Source organism: Prunus persica, chromosome G4, assembly GCF_000346465.2.
Source record: "Prunus persica cultivar Lovell chromosome G4, Prunus_persica_NCBIv2, whole genome shotgun sequence".
Taxonomy (NCBI): Eukaryota; Viridiplantae; Streptophyta; class Magnoliopsida; order Rosales; family Rosaceae; genus Prunus; species Prunus persica.
This window is the reverse complement of record NC_034012.1, coordinates 6,676,589-6,696,149: the sequence shown is the minus strand read 5'-3', so window position 1 is coordinate 6,696,149 and position 19,561 is coordinate 6,676,589. Positions and strand designations below refer to the sequence as shown.

Genomic DNA, 19,561 nt, shown 5'->3' with positions numbered 1-19,561 from the left:
GAAGTCCACCTATACATTTATTTATTTAATCAAAACTTATTTAATATCGTGCCATATAACCAAAAAAGAAAAAAAAAAGCCATCATATACCATTACAATATACACATTACAAAATTTCCTTTGCAAATGAGCCACCTTTATTATGCCAAAATTTACATTAGACAACACTACATAGACAACAGTAAAGTAAAGTTTTGATTTCTTCACGATTAAAGAGCCACAATTGCTACTGTTACCTTATTTTTGATGTCATCAAATAATCGAAAATAAGCATACCTCCATGATTTCTTCACAATTAATGTGCCGCAAACACTCCAAAAGCCTACGAGAAAGCCAAGTACCATGCTCACATAGAACCACAACTCATCATTTCCATCATCATTGATGTGTTTTGCATCTGTAGTAGTAAAAGTGTTATCTCCAGGGCACTTAGTTGAAAGAGGAAACCCACAGAGTGACGGATTGCCGACATAAATGGATGAATCTGTGAGCGTTTGAAGTTGGTTGCCCCAAGGAATTCGTCCCACCAAGTTGTTATAAGACAAATTCAAGTGGGACAAAAATGTTAAAGATGAAAGGGTTTGAGGAATCTGTCCTGAAAGATGGTTGTGTGAGAAATCAAGAGTTTCAAGCCAATACATATTTCCAATCTTGGTGGGGATCTTACCAGTGAATTGATTCATCGACAAGTTCAGAGTACCCAATAGAATGAGGCTACTTATCTCTTGAGGAATTTCACCTTGTAAATTATTTGATGAAAGATCAATGCTCTTTACCAGCAGTAGAGTCGTGTTATATACAAGTTGTTGTCCTTTTAATGTCAACGTGGCTTGTTGAGTATAGAAACGAGGGGGAGTAACGGAAACATTAAGCAGAAGAGAAGTCAAATTATTCAAACAATTGGGAATAGTTCCTGAAAAGTTGTTGTGGCTAAGGTCGAGGATGCGAAGGTAGCCAAGATTGCATAATTGTCGAGGAATATGTCCACTGAAAAAGTTGTTTCGCAATTGTAGCATGTACAACATGGATCCATTTGATCCTCCTATCCAAGAAGGTATGTTCCCAGATAACTTGTTGCCTCCAAGATCGATACTCTTCAAAATAGGGCAATTTTGCAATGAATTGGGAATCTTACCGCCAAAATTGTTGTTGTTCAACATTAATATTTGAAGATTACTTAACTCCCCTAATGAACTGGGCATATTACCAGAAAGATTGTTGTAGGCAACATCTACAATGCTTATGACGCTCTTCGGACTGCATGCATTTAGGAATTCTCCAGAAAAATGATTGCTCCTGACGGAAAGAACTGCAAAGTCATGCATGTTGCAAATACAAGGTGGAATAGTACCATTTAAATGATTCTCTGAAAGATATAGTTCTTGCAATTGGGGCATCAGCTTGTCCAAATTCGAGGGAATTGGCCCTGAAAATAAATTATTTTCGAGATCAAGGATGGTGGCATTAGTGGACCAAAGTGGGAGTGGTCCCTCAAATTTATTATGATCCAAACTTATAGAATGCAAATACGGAAATCTCAATTCAATTGATGGAAGCCTTCCTCGGAATTGGTTGTGAGATAAATTCAGGTATGTGAGTTGGGAAGATAGCTTCAACAACCATTCCTCTGGTATAGAATCTGATATTTCAGTGCTACTCAGGGTGATAATTTGTAGTTCAGTCTGAGATTGAAGCCATACCCCAAAAGCAGGTCCAACTTTGCAATGTCTAATGTCAATCGAACGGAGCTTAAAAGGAGGAACCCAATCATAAGTGATGTTGAAAATGAGGGAAATGGGATCATAGTTGAATATGGAAATAGCTTTTAATCTTGTGAGATTTATGAAATGGGCTTCCGTTAGAACGCCTTCCCATGAATTCTCACCTAGATCTAGTACTTCTAGCTCAGAGAGTTTTCCCAGACCTTCTGGAATAGACCCGTTCATATGATTATCAGAGAGGTCCAAGTATTTCAAGGACAATAAGCTTCCAATAGATTCTGGAATTGATCCCCACAACTTGTTGCTGCTGAGGTAAAGAAATTGCAAATTTGTTAACATTCCTAACTCGGCCGCCAATTCGCTTTCCAGTCCACAACCAGACAAATCTAACTCCAATATTGTATTATTTGGACAATTTGACAAAGCCCTCCAAAACTCTTCCATTCCCTCACCATGAAAATCGTTCCCCCCAAGACGTAACACCTTTAGCTTGCACAAGTTTCCACTGACTCTGGCAATTTGACCTTTGACGCCTGAATTAGACAAATCTAGGTATTCTAGAAATTTGAGGCTTGCAAGTTCTGTTGGAAGAGGACTATTGAAGGAATTCCATTGTAGATCAAGTTTTCTGAGGCTAGTAAGATTGAAAAGCCAGCTGGGAAATGAGGAAGTGTTGAAATCATTTTGTGACATATCAAGGACCGAAAGTGAGGTGAAGTTAATCCTCCCTAGTGAGAGTGGAAGACTTTCTATCCCGCAACCAGATAAGTGTAACTCCAGTAAGGAAGGAAGCATGTTAAAATGGTGCATCCAATTTGTAACTCCTGTAGTGCTGCTAAGATTCACTCTATTGAGATTGAGGTATTTTAGGGAAGAGAGATGAGAGAGCCAATTCAAGTTTTTGGAAACATAATAAGAGGAAGAGAGGTCAAGATAGTTCAAGTTTGACAAGTTACCAAGAGAAGGGGGAATCTCTCCCCCAAACCATGCAAATGAGATATTAAGATACCTAAGACTTTTAAGTTCCCCAAAGAACTTAGGAATGGGGATCCCTTGAAAATTATTCAAACTTAAATCCAGGTAATATAAGTGTTTCAAGCTAAGCAAAGAAGGATTTATCTTACCCCCCAAAGAAGAGCCCCACTCCTCATCCGGCTGTCGGGGATATGGATACGAACTGCGGAGATCCATCTTGGCAACATGACCGGTGCGGTTGTTGCATGAAATCCCTTCCCACTGGCAGCAGTCATGACCTACCCAAGAAGAAAGCCTACCAGACGGATCCTTCAGATCTTGTTTAAAGCTCACAAGTGCTTGCCTTTCTTCCTCGATGCATATTGACTTCACATTAGTGCTTGCAAGTCCGATATTACCAAATAAGCAGAACAGAAGGAGGAAATAGTGAGAAATATTGAGGCGATAGATATCCATCGTAGGAATCAAGTTTTCTCAAGTTTGATGAACACACAGTAAGTGAATTCATACATTTATTTATAGAAGGCTAGGAGTGTGTAAAGATTCCAGGTCCAGATCGTCAGCCAGATGGAGTGAAATGCATTTTTCATCTCATGTTTCACGCGTTGACATTTGGTGTGGATTCTGTATTCCTTTTTGGCGGGCAGCAAGGCTTTGACGGGTGATGCCGTGGAGACCTTGAATTTGAAGGGTCTCCAGAGTCTATTAGCAAACACATTAATTTTTTATGGTTTAATTTTGTGCCAATTGGAACTAGATTCATTTCTGGTTTTTATTATTATTATTATTATTATTATTATTATTTTATATAATCTTGACAAATATAAATGTTTAATAAAACAGTGGTTTAATTGATAGCATCCATGTTCAATGCACTACTTGGAAAATTGAAACTTCTCTATTTCCTCTCTACCTCTCGAATGTTCCCCTTTACCTGTCTTTTTATCTTAAAAGGCCATTTTTTTTTATATTTTAATTTTAAGAGTAATTCATTAATCAAGTTAAAATACTTAGAAATTAATTATAAAATGTAACATAAATATAACTAGCATCTCTGCACGCGCTTCTGCGCCTGCGAGAGGCTTTTTTTAAAAAAATTTAAATTTATTTTAGAATTAAAAAAGATAATGGATAGTTGTGTTCCATAAAAATAGGATCCATTATCTGAATTTTCTTTTAATTTTAATTTTTTTAATATGAAAAATTGTGAATTTACCATATTATCCTCATTTAATTAATAATTTTAATTCTTAATGTTTGCATTAACCAAGGGCATTTTCTGGTATTTTGAATGTTTCACCATTCTCTGCCTTTTGCTTTATATATATAGATTAAACAAAAAAAAAAATCATCCATCTCCACGTTGGTTGATGAAAAGAACACAAAAAAATCAACATAAATTTTCAACGGTAAAAAATTCAATAATATTGTAGTGTCAAGTGATGGTAAAAAAGGAAAATAATTAAAAAGAAAAATAATACTTAAAGCATATAATGACAGCAGATATATAAAGTAATAACAAGAAGAAAAAAAATATAGATAAGTATTAATGAAAGGATTAAGCCACAACCAGATGAGCAAAGAAATAATAAAATAATCGAAAGACGTCTCCCGCATTTGACAGCAATTTTGACTGCAGAGGCTTCATACGCCATTCCACATAGATTATAGCAGTTCAGTTAGAGTAAATTTCAACTGTTATTTTTATCCGTTAAAAATGCCACATTAGATTTCACATCTTTTTTGGAGATGGTTAGAGCATCTCGAGCCAATATATCAAATTGTCACGTGGACATGATTAAAGATTAAAGTTGCTACAAACGCCAATTCTACATGAATTTAAAGGATGAAAGAGATATGTCAAAATAATATATCAAAAATCTTGATGTCAAATTCATCATGCTGACCAATACAGTAAAGTGTTAAGCTCTGTGGAGCTAGTGACTGATAAATAAATACATATATACGAACTTGGTATTCCTTAGTTGATGTATTTAGTTTGTGTTAAGCCACTGACGGATATGGTAAACCAGGTGATAAGTGTTAAAGGAATATATGTTGTGAAAACTGTGTTAATTGTTATATTCTAAAACAATTAATAAATGACTTTATGCAAATAAATACCAAATTTAAGTAATAAAATAATTACACAAATAAAAATATATAAATGAAGTTTAGAAAAACCAGAGTACCGTTGAGCCTAGACTCTAGAACTTGTTTCTTCTATCTCTTTAACATGAAATTAACCCTCATATATTTTTCAAGGACTCAATTTTTTTTGCAAATTATGATTTGATATGTGTGCATAAAAATATGAAATCAAAATACAAAAGAGGAAAATGTTGAGTAAAGAGTGAATAATAGTAGAAGTATAATGAAATGTATGAGGATTGGTGTTGAAAGTGAAGGGTATTGATAGGTATTTATAGAAAGAAAAAAAAAATCTGAATTTTTTTAAAAAAATTCGATTTTTTTTCATAATTTTATTGCCCAAAAAATGCCAGCCGTTGGATTGGATTCGGATATGTTGATCGGAGGGCTGGGGGCGCGACACGTGGCACACGCGCCAATGGTAAAAAAAATTTGAACTAGATCGCGCTAACGTCAGCGCTCGCGGACTTCAACGCGGGCTGAACTCGCATTCGGGCTGGCCCGAGTTGGTGGGACCCACAAACCCCCCGGGCTTGGGCTGGCCGCTGGAACGAATTTTTTTTTTTTTTCCCCCCTAGCCTCGGGCTCGGCTGGCCCGTTGGACTTGCTCTAAGTATTGATACTCATTAGAATATACTTGTTGCAAATCACTGCACCTCGTTGGATGCCTTGTTCATAGGTGAAGAACTTGAGTCCATCACCGTTTCCAGGTCCTCACCCTATTTTTCAAGTTTTCAAGTCAAATCAGGCAGTTGGTGTTAAAATGCAATTGTTGACTAATTAGAGCACAGCTCTGAACTAGTCTATCTTCATGTTAACTGTAACTCCACGCCAATTGTAATTCCATTTCGGAGAAAGTGGTCAGTTGGGTTGGGCCAAATGGTATATATACAAAGTCCACTACAAACAACCCACCAAATGCACCCCAAAAGTTTAATTCAACCCAAACCCTAGATGGCCACTGATTAGCACAATAACTGACTGAACTCCATACTAGTGGAGTTGAAATGAAAGCCTTATAGAAAAAAGAAATAGTACTTGAAATGAACGGTGGGTTCCGTATTATTCTAAGTAATCAAAACAAGAGCATACAGGGGAAAACTTCATATGGTACATGAATTTCATACTTGCTCAAGTGTTGTGAATTCAAGCACTTGGTTCCATATTTCTATTCCAATCAAAATTTCCTTTGAGTACGAGCCATTTTCAATGCAATTGCTAGCATCACCTTATCCTTGATGTCATCAAACCATCGAAAATAAGCATATCTCCATGCCTTCTTCACAAGTAAGGTGCCACAAACACCCCAAAATCCTACGATAAAGCCGAGTGCCATGCTAATATAGAACCACAACTTATCATTTGTATCTTCATGATCATTGTCTTCTGTAGGAGTGTGATCATCTTCGGAACACTTAGTTGACAGAGGAACCCCACACAATAATGGGTTACCCATATAAATGAATGGATCCGTGAGGGTTTGGAGTTGGTTTCCCAACGGAATTCTACCAGTCAAGTTGTTATAGGACAAGTTCAGGTGAGACAGGAAGGTGGAAGATGAAAGACTTTGAGGAATCCAGCCTGAAAGGCGGTTGCGTGAGAGATCAAGAACTTCGAGCAACTGCAAGCTTCCAATGTTTGAGGGAATATTTCCACTTAGTTGGTTCTTCGATAAGTTCAAGCTGTGCAACAGGAGGAGGCTGCATATTTCTTCAGGGATTTCACCTTCAAGGCTATTCGATGAAAGATCAATGCTTTTAACCAACATCAAAGTCTGCGCCTGATATTCGAGTTCTGTTACTTTCACCACTGATGTTTGCTGGTCATAATATGAATATAAGTCATAGGCACTGAAATTGCCATGCGTTAAAGCACTCAGATGATTCAAACACTTGGGGATGGTTCCTGAAAAGTTGTTGTGAGCAAGGTCTAGGATGTGAAGGTAGCCAAGATTGCACAGCTGTTGGGGGATATGTCCAGTAAAGAAATTCGATCGCAGTCGTAAGATCGACACCAGGGGCACATTTGATCCTATCCATGAAGGTATGGTGCCAGTGAATCTATTATTTGCAAGATCAATGTGCCTCAATGAAGTGCAATTTTGCAAGGAAAGTGGAATTTCACCATCCAAATTATTGTTGTTGACCTTCAACATAAAAAGTGACCCCGGGACACCAATTGAATTCGGAAGCTTGCCTGAGAGATTGTTGTATGCAACATCTATAACCCATATTTCCTGCAACAGACTCCATGCTTGAGGAAATTTTCCTGACAGCTCATTGCTTCTCAGAGAAAGGACTAGCAAGTTTTTGAGGTTGCAAATAGAGAGTGGAATAGTACCATTAAAATGGTTCTCAGAAAGATACAGTGCCAACAATTGTGGAAATCGTTGGTCCAAATTCATTGGAATTGGCCCAAAAAATGAATTGGTTTCAAGCTCAAGACGGATCGCATTGTCACTGGACCAAAGTGGGAAGGGGCCATGAATTTGATTATGACTCAAATCCAAAATCAGAGCATTTGGAAATTTCAATTGCAATGGAAGGTTTCCAGTGATTTGGTTGTAAGACAAATCCAAATAATAAACTTTGGAAGATATTTTAGAGAACCAGTCCTCTGGTATGGCACCTGAGATTCCAGCACCATGAAGTTTGACAAAGGCTAGTTCAGTTTGAGACTGAAGCCATGCTCCAAAGGTAGGACCTATATGACAGTTACCAATGTTGATTGTGTGAAGCATGAAAGGAGGAACCCACTCATAAGACACATTGAAAATGAGAGGAATAGGTAGAGTAGGGTATGGGGTGACTTTGCCTAATGCAAAGTATTTCAGTCCTGTGAGATTTGTGAAATGGGCTTCAGTTAAAGACCCTCCCCATGAATTTAAAGATAAATCTAGGTGAGTTAGCTGAGAGAGTTGCCCCAAGCTTTCAGGAATGGACCCGTTCATTTCATTATTGTAGAGACTAAAATACTGCAAATTGTGTAGCATCCCCAAGGAGGCAGGCAATTCTCTTTGCAACATATTAGACGACAAATCTAATGACTCTAAATTTGTGTTAAGACAACTTGTTAAACCACCCAAAAGGTCTTGAATCCCCCCATCAAATTTGTTGCTAGCAAGATTCAAGATCTTTAGCTTACAAAAATTTCCAGCCAGTTTGGGAATTTGACCTTCAAGTGCATTGAAAGATAATTCAAGATGTTCCAATGATTTGAGCCTTCCAAGTTCAAGGGGAAAGGCACCACTGAAAGAATTCCCCCTTAGATCAAGTTTTCTGAGGTTAGCTAGATTCAAAAGCCATTCAGGAAATGGAAACTTCAACTCATTATATGACATGTCAAGGATCAAAAGTGATTTGAGGCTAATATTTCCTAGGGAGAGGGGAAGGCTTTCAATCTGGCATGCTGGTAAGTGTAGCTCTAGTAGGGAAGGAAGCATGTTAACAGCATGTAGCCAACTTTCCCCTGTTTTGTTGAGGCCCAGTCCTTCAAGATTGAGGTATTTTAGGGAAGAGAGATTGGAAAGCCAATTCAAGTTGTTGGAAGGAAGTTCAAGTAAAGAGTAGTCAGACTCTTCACTGAGGTCAAGATAGTTTAAGTTTGAGAGGTTTCCAAGCTGAGGTGGAATCTCTCCTCCAAATGAAGCATAAGAGAGATTGAGATACCTCAAACTTTTAAGCTGACCAAAGAATTTGGGAATGGGAATCCCATGAAAATCATTCCGGCTTAGGTCTAGGTAATTCAAATGTTTCAGGCTAAGCAAAGAAGGATTTATCTTACCCCCCAAAGAAGAGTGCTCCATCTCATCCCACTCTGCATCAAAAACAGACAGCGTATACGTATAAGTGTTCCGCAGATTCATCATTTCGACATGACCTGTTTTGTTGTTGCATGAAATTCCTTTCCATTGACAGCAGTGTTGACCTGCCCAAGAAGAAAGCCTCCCAGAAGGATCAATAAGATCTTGTTTAAAGGCGAGAAGCGCACGTCTCTCTTCGTCCATGCATGGTGTCACACTTGGAAGTGCATCACCAAAACAGAGTTTACTAGTGTGTGGAAATAAAGAGGCCAAAAAGAAAAGAAGGAAATAGTGGGCAATGTTGAGGTGAAAGTTAGAACTGAATGAGTTTGCAAAGCTATACATTTTCATACAAAATTTTCTTTGCTGTGGTGCAGATGGCAACTGAGCAGAAAACTATACTTATAGGAGGTTATGAAAGTATACAATTAATATCTAAATCATTGCCATCCAGATTCCAAGTATTCAACCCATTTTACAAGTTGGCTAGATTGGCAAGTAGGCATAAACAAAACTAACAAAACCCTGTGAGGAAGATTCACCAAGGAAAAAAAGGGAGTTCAAGTTGGTCTCTTTCCTCTGCGTTTTCCTCTTTGGTGTTCCGATATTGACTATTTTAACAAAATTGTTGACTGTGCCCTTGGCGTGATCACCAAACACACTGCATTCTTCACATGTGACAACTTGTGTTCTTGGTGGAAAATTTATGAAAATATTTAAAAGAGAGAAAAAAAGAAGGCGAAGTTGGCATCTTCAGTGATTTATTTAATAGCCTGCAAGTACATTGCAAATTACATGATAGTGATAGAACAAACACTGGTCTAGAGAGGTACAACTTTTCCACTTTGAGGACAAAAATAATGATATCAAATCAAAGGGTATTGACCCGGAAAGTAAATCAAGAGATAAGGGTTGATGCACTAGTGGACCACAATGGGGGTGGGGAAACATTGGTCTCCCACTGTCTCAGAGACTAATCTGTGGATGCATGATGGCTTTGACTTGGGGGTCATCGGGCACGGAAGGCATGCTTTAATACAGTATGGTTTGGTAGGAGATGAACTATTTAGATGTTTCATGATGTTAATATATGTACTAATGTGTTTTTTTAAAAATACTAATTCCTAGACTTTCTTTTAAATATGTTTTTTTGAATTTTATATCTTTCAATTTTGGCCTTCGTTGCGACTTAGAAAATGGTTTATTTATTTATTGTATGCAACTTAAAAATTGTATTTTATCCATTTACATTCTTCTTTTTTTGGGTTATATATATATATATCCGACTATATACATGTGGAAAATAGTTAGTAAGTTTAATACGACATTAATCATTTGTTTGGGTGCACAATTTAATTTTAAAATTCATGAATCAGAGAACGATTATTTTGGTGTTCTTTTTTTGGTTGAATATTGTGTTCTAACTGGAGAGGAAAAACATATCACACAAGATATGAACAAAAAGTTTATATTATTCCTAGAAAAAATAAATTACATTACAAATTGAAGGGGAAAAACATATCACACGGGATATGGACTTCATAAATACTCAAGCATTTTGATTTAAAAAGAACAAATTTTACTTTCTTATTTTAATCAAAATTTCCTTTGCGAAGGAGCGGCTTTCACTGCAATTGCCAGTGTGGTTTTTTTGTTTTTTGAAGAGAACCTCGACGGTACAAGGAAAATTTTATTAATCATAAAAAGAGAGAAAGAGGGGCTTAAAACCTTACCCCTATTACAAGCATCAAATAAAAAAGAATCTTAAATAATATCTTGTGGTTCCTCAAACCACTCTACTTTAAAATCATAAGACACTGCACTCCGCGCAACACAGTGCGCTACCTTATTGTCTTACACCTAGCAAACGAAAAAACTAAACCCATTCTGGTTTGTAATCAGGGTTTTTATATCATCAACAATACTATCAAAATAGAAATGGTCTTCATTTGTCCATGCAATAGTTGAGATGACTTGCATACAATCCCCTTTGAAAATCACTCTTGGCAAACCAAGCGTCGCACGCATAATGTTGCCTTATCTTTGATGTCATCAAACCATCGAAAATAAGCGTACCTCCATGACTTCTTCACAATTAATGTGCCAAAAACACCCCAAAAGCCCACTATAAAACCAAGTGCCATACTTACATAGAACCAGAACTTCTCATTTCCATCTTCATTGTCATTGTCCTTTGGATCCTTGGGAGTAGAATTGCCATCTTCGGAGCACTTGGTTGAAAGAGGAAATCCACAAAGGAATGGGTTGCCCTCATAAATGGATGAATCAGGGAGTGCTTGGAGTTGGTTTCCCAAAGGAATTTCACCACTCAAGTTGTTATAGGAAAAGTTCAAGTTAGACAAGAAGGTCAAGGATGAAAGACTTTGAGGAATCTGTCCTGAAAGGTGGTTGAGTGAGAGATCAAGAGTATCAAGCTGCGACAAGTTTCCGATCTTTGATGGGATGTTTCCACTGAACTGATTCATCGACAAGTTCAAGTTTCGCAATAGAACGAGGCTGCATATTTCTTGAGGGATTTCACCTTCAAACCTATTTGATGAAAGATCAATGTTTTTCACATACGCTAGAGAAGTGTTCAATTGGAGTTCTCTTCCTCTCATCACTGTCGTTTGTTGGTCATACTCTAGATATATATTATAAAAACTGTTATTAAAGATTCTGAGACCAGTTAGATTGTTCAAACACTTGGGGATTGTCCCGGAAAATCTGTTGTGAGCAAGGTCTAGGATGTGAAGGTAGCCAAGATTGCACAACTGTTGTGGGATATGTCCACTTAAAAAATTGGATCTCAGCCTTAGGGTTGACACCAAGAAAGCAGTTGATCCTATCCATGGAGGTATTTCACCAGTGAATCTATTATTCCCAAGATCAATGTTCCTCAAAGCAGTGCAGGTTTGCAAGGAAAAAGGAATTTCACCCTCAAAATTGTTGTTGTTCATCTTCAACATGAAAAGAGAACCCGAGTCACCCATTGAACTGGGAAGATTGCCTGAGAGATTGTTGTATGCAACATCTACAATCATTATATCAGGCAACAGGCTCCATGCTTGTGGAAATTCTCCTGATAGCTTGTTGTTTCTCAGAGAAAGGATATACAAGTGTTTCATGTTGCAAATGGAAGGTGGAATAATGCCATGCAAATGATTTTCAGCAAGATAAAATGATTCCAATTTTGGAAACTTTTGGTCAAAATTCAATGGAATGGTGCCAGAAAATGAATTAGTTTCAAACTTAAACCGAACCACGTTGTCACCAGACCAAAGTGGAATTGGTCCATCAAATTGGTTATGACTCAAATCCAAAAGCAGTGCATTTGGGAATTTCAATTGCAAGGGAAGCTTTCCATGGATTTGGTTGGAAGACAAATCCAAATACTCAATTTGGGAAGATAATTTCATGAACCAATCCTCGGGTATAGAATCTGAGATTCCAGTGGAAGAAAGTTTGACAAAGACAAGTTGAGTTTGAGATTGAAGCCATGCCCCAAAGTCAGGACCTATTTTACAGTTCCCAATGTTAATTTTGTGCAGCTTAAAAGGAGGAACCCACTCATAAGACACATTGAAAATGAGAGGAATAGGGAGAGTTGGGTTTGGGATGAGTTTGCCTAATGAAAAGTATTTCAATCTTGTGAGATTTGTGAAATGGGCTTCTGTTAAAAACCCTTCCCATGAGTTAAAAGATAGATCTAGGTGAACAAGCTCCGAGAGTTGCCCCAAACTTTTAGGAATGGACCCACTCATATCATTATTGTAGAGGTTAAGATACTTCAAGTTGTGTAGCATCCCTATTGAGACAGGCAATTGGCTTTTCAGCTTATTAGAAGACAAATCTAATGACTCCAATTCACTATTGGGACAACTTGATAAACCACCCAAAAGCTGTTGAATCCCCCCTTCAAATTGGTTATTTGCAAGATTCAATGTCTTTAGATTGCAAAAGTTCCCAAAAATTTTGGGAATTTGACCTGAAAGATCATTAAAAGACAAATCAAGAGCTTCTAGTGATTTGAGGCTTTGAAATTCACTGGGAACTGGACCACCCAAAAAATTACCGCTTAGATCAAGTTTTCTGAGGCTAGTCAGATAAAAAAACCATTCAGGAAGTGGAAACTTCAAATCATTATATGACCTGTCAAGGAACAAAAGTGATGTGAAGTTAACATTTCCTAGTGAGAATGGAAGGCTTTTAATATGACATTCGGGTAGGTGCAACTCTAGTAGGGAAGGAAACTTGTTAAAAGCAATTACCAAACTTACGCCAGTGTTGCTGAGGTCCACTCCTTCAAGACTGAGGTATTTAAGGGAAGAGAGATTGGAAAGCCATTTCAAGTTGTTGGAAGGTAATTCAAGTAAAGAGTAGTAAGACTCTTCACTTAGGTCAAGATAGTTCAAGTTTGATAGGTTACCAAGATGAGCTGGAATCTCTCCTCCAAATGAAGCACGTGAGATATTGAGATACCTCAAACTTTTGAGCTGACCAAAGAATGTGGGAATGGGAATCCCTTGAAAATCATTCCTGCTTAGATCTAGATAGCTCAAATGTTTCAAGCTAAGCAAAGAAGGATTTATCTTACCACCCAAAGAAGAGTTCTCCATCTCATCCCACTCTCCATCGAAAACAGAAAGTGTGTATGTGTACGTATTTTGGAGATCAATCTTTTCAACATGACCTGTGATTTTTTTGCATGAAATGCCTTTCCATTGACAGCAAGCTTGACCAACCCAAGAAGAAAGCCTCCCAGAAAGATCAGTGAGATCTTGTTTGAAGGCGAGGAGAGCACGTCTTTCCTCGTCGATGCATGGTTTCGAGCTTGGAAGTGCATCACCAAAATGGAGTTTACTAGTGTGTGGATATGAGGAGGCCAAAAAGAAGATGAGGAAATAATGAGCAATGCTGAGGTGATAATGAGCCATTTTGGTGCAAAGTTTTCTTTGCTTTTGTGGAGTTGGCTTCTGAGCAGAATAATTGAATTTATAGGAGGTAAAGGAGAGTGCAAAGAACTATTGAAATCATGGCGTCCATATAAGATTTCATATCTTCAACCATGCGTATTAGATTGACTAATACGCGTAAATAAGACTAAAAACAGTATTAACTTTTATACCATTGACCAGGACTGAAGTCAATCATAGCTAATTGTAAGTGGCGGACACTCTCTTCAACAATTTAATTAATGCAGAATTTGACGTTTCTTTTTCTTTTAAATCAAACAATAATAATTAATTAATGTCATTGGGAATAATCAATACCATATCTTTTTTTTGAAAATAATTTTGTTCAATGATACCAATGGTAATATGTAAATAATGTGCTCTCAACCAAGTCAAGAATTAACTAAAAGAAGAGTTTAAATAAAATATTATTACCAAAAGATAATGTATTTCTCTATTTTTGTTTTTGATTTTGATTAAAGTGCAATCTGAATTTAAAAAAAAAGAAAAAAAAGAGAGGAGAAATACAAAAGAAGAAAAACCTCTTAATTTTCAAACCAAAGACTTGCAAATATAAAGGATTCCTTAGGAAATCCAAAAATAATAAGGCCATTTTTGTCCATTTTAACTTCTTTTAAAAATATCTCTCTTTTGACCTTCTCCAAAATGTCCATTGTTTTTTTTTTTGGTTTAATGTGCAATCTGAATTTTTTTTTTTAAAAAAGGAGAAATACAAAAGAAGAGTTTAAATCAAATAATATAACCAAAAGTCCCCCACGTGAAGGAATATGTATTTGTTTATCTTCGTACGTATAAAAAAACACAATATTTGTTCATTATGAATATAAAAAAACACAAAAGAGGAATTAATTAAATAAAATATTAAATTGGTATCAAAAGTCCCACGTAATAAAATTGTTGAACCTACCCAATGTAGGAGACTTTATTTCTTATTAGCTTTCGGATTTCAATATGATTTTGCGGTTGCGCTGCGGATTTGTGTTGTAGGTTTGAGTAGGTTTGCTTTTGGTTGTTGAATCTGGGATATTAATCACTTTGTGGGTTGTGCATGATTTTCTCCAAATCAATTTAACTTGCTGTGTTTGGTCTCACTAGAGAAGATTTATCCATCTTTTACATCATAGTGGCTTTGTACTTGTTTATGTTCGCTCTTTATAATGAAAATATATAACTTATTAACTTATTAATCGATTTGCGCTTCTATTCAAATTATTTTTTAAAATTTTCTGAAGGACTCTGCCGCTGTGTTTCACCCATAACAGAGTTGTGTATATGAGTTATCTTCCTTTGGCTTGTGATGCTTTTATCATCTTCTGTCTCTCATCGAAAGTGTGTACTGATAATAATAGTCTTCTTTCACCATTACACTACATCTCTTAAACTGAAAGACTATTTAGGTGAGCTGCTGCCCAAGAAGTGAAGTTTCCCGAACAACTCAACTTAAAAAATCTTAAATGCATAAAAGGAATAAAAACTTCTAGTAGAAAAATTTACAGGATTTACAGGATGGTAGGAGGGTGTCAAATCAATCTCGAAATCATTGCTCCAGATTCCAAGTCCCCATCCCATTTTACAAGTTTTCCAAGTTCTCTATGCACAAAGGTAGTGGAGTTTTGCAGGTGTAGCATTATAATATACTGTTACAAACTGCTCTTTGAAATACAGAGACTAGAAACATGTCATTTTTTATATGAAAATATCGAATATATTAGTTATAACTTATACATTACCAACGTTGGGAAAAAGCCAAATACATCAAATGCTGCATCACGATTAATCATCTGAACTGCAACAGTAATTTTTCTTTTTCTTTTTCCAATCAATATTTTCTTTGCAAACGAGCCAACTTCAGTTGAATTGCCAATGCAACCTTACTTTTGATGTCATCAAAGAATCGAAATAGGCATACCTCCATGACTCCTTTACAAGTAATGTGCCACAAACACCCCAAAAGCATACGACAAAGCCCAACACCATGCGGACATAGAATCACAGCTTATCATTTCCATCTGCATTAGTACCTTTTGCATTGTAGCAGTTAAAGTTTCATCTCCCCGGCACTTCGTTGAAAGAGGCTCTCCACACAGTAACCGATTGCCGTCATAAATGGACAAAAGGAATTCTACCAGACAAGTTCAAGTGGGACAACGAGGTTAAAGAAAAAACATTTCGAGGAATTTTTTGAAAGAGGCCATTGGGTGAGAGATCCAGAGTGTCCAGCCATCAAAAGTTCTTTGGAGGAATATGTTTCCACTTATTTGACAAGTTCAGGATACTCAATGCAATGAGTCTTGTAGACCGTCAGTACTTGCACGTAGGGAGGCTACAAGGCTTTAGGACAACGTCTTTGACGTGCTTCACCGTACCAAACTCACCTTCTTACTTATTATTTATTTTGCTTTTACTTACCTATTATCTTGTTTTCTTCAATTTTATTATACCTTCAAAGCTTTCCAATTTGTTTATATGTTATTTATAATATAAATATTTTGTATTTGGTTTTACGGAAAGAGGAAAACTATATTATTTTTTATAACAGAAAGTTGGATCGTAGTCGTAGGGAAAATTATTGATGTTGGCTCACCTAATGGATGCAAAAGGAACGAAGGAAAGGGTCAATCAAAGGGCTGCAGACCAAGTGACTGGGCTCTAGCACTCGAGCGGTCGACTCCTAGTTGGATCACCTTCATAGGAAAAACTATTGATGTTGGCTCACCTAATGGATGCAGAAGGAACGAAGGAAAGGGTTAATCAAAGGGCTGCAGACCAAGTGACTAGGCTCTAGCACTCAAGCAGCAGAGATGTGGAATTCACACAAACCCAGGCGCTCGGGCAGACTTGAGGAGCTCTCGAGCGGTAGACGCGTGACCTGGCTAATCCTTAGCATTTTAGGATGGTTTTTTTCCTCAGGTTTTGGGGAGGTTTATGTTTCATTGTATGAAAGTCCTCTAAACTATAAACATGCAATTTAGCATTAGGGTTTTCATAAGAGAGAAAACAAGGGCATCAAATTGGGTTTGAGCAAAGGTGAGAGAAAGAGAGCTAGGATTTGCGAGAGATAAGGGTGTTCTTTATGGTAACCAAAGTTGTTCTTATTAGCCATAACTCTATGGTTGATCAAAATGATCATCGCACCCAGCAAAAACCAGAAAATGGTCAACACACCCATGCTATGACATCTGCTGTGCTCCAACTGCCACAAAGGCATATTCAACACAAGGACAAGCATATTCCTTGTTCTTATCCGCTGAGTCATCCTCTAGGATCCTTGTCCTAGGGTTTTCTGTGTAGTCTCGTGTATATATATACACCTTTTACCTCAATTGTAAATATCAATGGTAGAACCAAGAAATTTTTTAGAGGTGGGCTAAATTTTTTTCTTTTTTGTCATGGTAGATTTGCCTTGCCATCACTCATCTTGGCTTGATCGTAAAACCTCAATACCTACAATCCAAACCAGGATGAAATCAACCCCAAAAGAACGTATTTCCCATGATTTTTTTGTCAACACTTGCGAATTCATGATAGCTCAAAGACTCGCGTACTAATGGTTTTCGAACAAAGTTTATCTAAGTAAATAGATAATCAAACCTATGATGTAAATTACATTATGTAATGGCTATCCATGCCTAAAGACCTTCCCTGCTGATAGTATTTATGAATCTTTCTCTGCATCTACAGCCAAAGACCTTCTTAGCTAATAGTGTACATAGAAAGGGAAAAAAGAGAAGAAAAAAAAATTAACATATGGAGAAACAGAAAGAGAAGTAAATAATTGGAGAGAAGTGAGAGGAGATTAAGAAAAATTAAGAGAGAAAAGGAGAAAATTTTAAATAATAAAAAAAAAGTGAAAGAAAATAGAAAGGTGTTCAGAGTGTTTTTTTATATATAAGCTTTATAGATGTTAGAGTTTTTTTTAAAAGTATAATTTGGTTTCTTTTGTAACACCCCGACTCCAAACTTAATTAACTATTTAAATTATTTAATTGAAATTACGAATTTACCTTTGGGGGTAAGGGTAATTTGGTCATTTTCTTATCCTGAAAGATTTTGGGTTAACGAGTGGTATGGTTAAGTAGGTCGTGCTAAGACGAATCCGTAGACATGCGGTAAGCTTGAATCGGAGTTGTAACGAAGAAACGGCGACCAAAATTAGTCAAGCGGCAAACTTGTAAATATTTCAAAAAGAGTTTGGGTAAAAAATTGATTTTTCTTCTCTCTCTCTTGCGTCGCGTGACAGTTTTCCCCTCCCCTTCATTTTTTCTCGCAACTGCCACCCTCCAAGACCACCGTCGCCGCCACTGTCAACGGCCAGCCTTGAGACTGGTCTTGTTTGAACTGCCACTCTTCCCTCGTTCTTTCCCGACCAGTCTCAGCCGTCACCATTCATTGTGCTCGCTGGAATTTGCCAAAAACCACCTGAGTTTCGTTCGAATTTCACTGCGTCATTCCGGTCGTTCCCAACCACCAATCCCAATCCCGACGAGTTAGGTATGATTCCTTACTTATTTTCGAGCTCTAGCTGCCTGTTGGGTTGTATTGGATCGATTTTGCATCTAGGAAACCGATTTTGAAACCTAGGTTTTGGCCGGATTTTCAAAGTGAAATTCCGGCATATTGCCGTCCGAATTGGGCCTCCCCGTAGTTGAATAAATTGATCCTTGTCTCGAGTAGTAGCTAGGGTACGAAGGGTGGATTGCGGTCTAGAGTTTTTCTGTCGCCGAAAATTTCTCTACACACCCATGCGCTGCCGGCGCGTGGGCATGGGTGGTGAAGCCAAATTTTGTCTTGATGTAATCCTTGTGTGGTCACGAGCACGTAGGCGTGCTCGGATTTCAATTCGGATATCGTTTGACTATTGAACGAATTTCGCATATTATGTATTATCCGGGTTTGATATGTTCGGACCGTTGGATCGCTTCCAAATTTTATATGTAGATCTAGGCACTCCTAGGATCATGTAGGAATTCGCGGATCATGAATCGGAGCTCTGGATGTTCCGATTCAATAATTCAAAGTTGTGGTTTACGATAACTGTCTTTTCCTGATCAAACTTTCAAGACGTATTTACTGTTGAGAGTTAAGCTGCATACTAGTCTTGAATCAAGCTGCAGATGTTAATCCTGCAGATTGACCGTGAAAAGGATGAAGAATCGAAGGAGCTGAAGAATTTTCCTCTTATAGTAATAGCTGTTATAGGATATGTCCAACGGCTAGTTTTCTTACTATTTTGAGAAACTCTACAGTTGTCATTCTTAGCTGTCTTAGTCCTTTATGCTGTAACGATTTTTAGCATAGGTGTAAGAATCATAGCCTCCAATGACCTTGAATGGCTGGAGATGAGTCCTTGTGTCCTAGTTTTTAGGATCTGTTTTTTTGGCAGCTTGTGTCATGCATATAATGTGTTTTTGGCTCTGATGCAATAGATGAAAAAAATAGACTGAAACATTCTCATTCTCTCCGAGTTTTTCTCTCCTTTGCATACGTTGCTTACAAAAGGTTTTATTTTGTTCTGTAAATTAGTCACTAAAACCAGCAAGCCAAATACCAAATTCTAACATGGTATCAGAGCTCCTGGTCTGATTTCAGAGAAGGGGCGTGAGCTGTGAGAAATGGGGTTTTCCTAAAATCTCTATAAGGGATAAATGTTGCTCTTTTATTGTGTGGTTCACTGAGACTCACATCAAAATGGTGGGATCAGGTTCTGTAGGTGGAGATTTACGAACTCCACAGTTCAATGGTTCAAACTATGATTTTTGGTCAGTAAAAATGGAGACTATCCTCATAGCATATGATCTATGGGATGCAGTGGAGATTGGAATAGAACCACAGGCGATTATTGAGCAGGAAGCAGGCTCTGAAGGCACTGGAGATGAAGAGAGTGAGGCTGAGCAAATTCCAGTGGAAGCACCTACTATCTCTAGAGAAGATAAGAT

At 37.4% G+C, this 19,561-nt stretch overlaps 3 protein-coding genes across 3 annotated transcripts; all 3 read right to left on the bottom strand.

Moving 5' to 3' along the window:
* LOC18780881 (receptor-like protein 12) lies at positions 210-3,152 on the bottom strand. The gene has a single exon (XM_020561733.1). The coding sequence runs from the start codon at positions 3,150-3,152 to the stop codon at positions 210-212; it is 2,943 nt and encodes a 980-aa protein (XP_020417322.1).
* On the bottom strand, positions 5,880-9,341 carry LOC18779184 (probable leucine-rich repeat receptor-like protein kinase At1g35710). Its single transcript, XM_007214088.2, has one exon. The coding sequence runs from the start codon at positions 8,998-9,000 to the stop codon at positions 6,025-6,027; it is 2,976 nt and encodes a 991-aa protein (XP_007214150.2). The 5' UTR covers positions 9,001-9,341; the 3' UTR covers positions 5,880-6,024.
* Positions 10,647-13,760, bottom strand: LOC18780797 (LRR receptor-like serine/threonine-protein kinase GSO1). The gene has a single exon (XM_020561732.1). It carries the CDS (start codon positions 13,584-13,586, stop codon positions 10,647-10,649), a length of 2,940 nt encoding a protein of 979 aa, XP_020417321.1. The 5' UTR covers positions 13,587-13,760.

Coding starts and splice junctions, on each gene's coding strand:
- LOC18780881 (XM_020561733.1), bottom strand. CDS start 3,152: ATGGATATCTATCGCCTCAATATTTCTCACTATTTCCTCCTTCTGTTC.
- LOC18779184 (XM_007214088.2), bottom strand. CDS start 9,000: ATGAAAATGTATAGCTTTGCAAACTCATTCAGTTCTAACTTTCACCTC.
- LOC18780797 (XM_020561732.1), bottom strand. CDS start 13,586: ATGGCTCATTATCACCTCAGCATTGCTCATTATTTCCTCATCTTCTTT.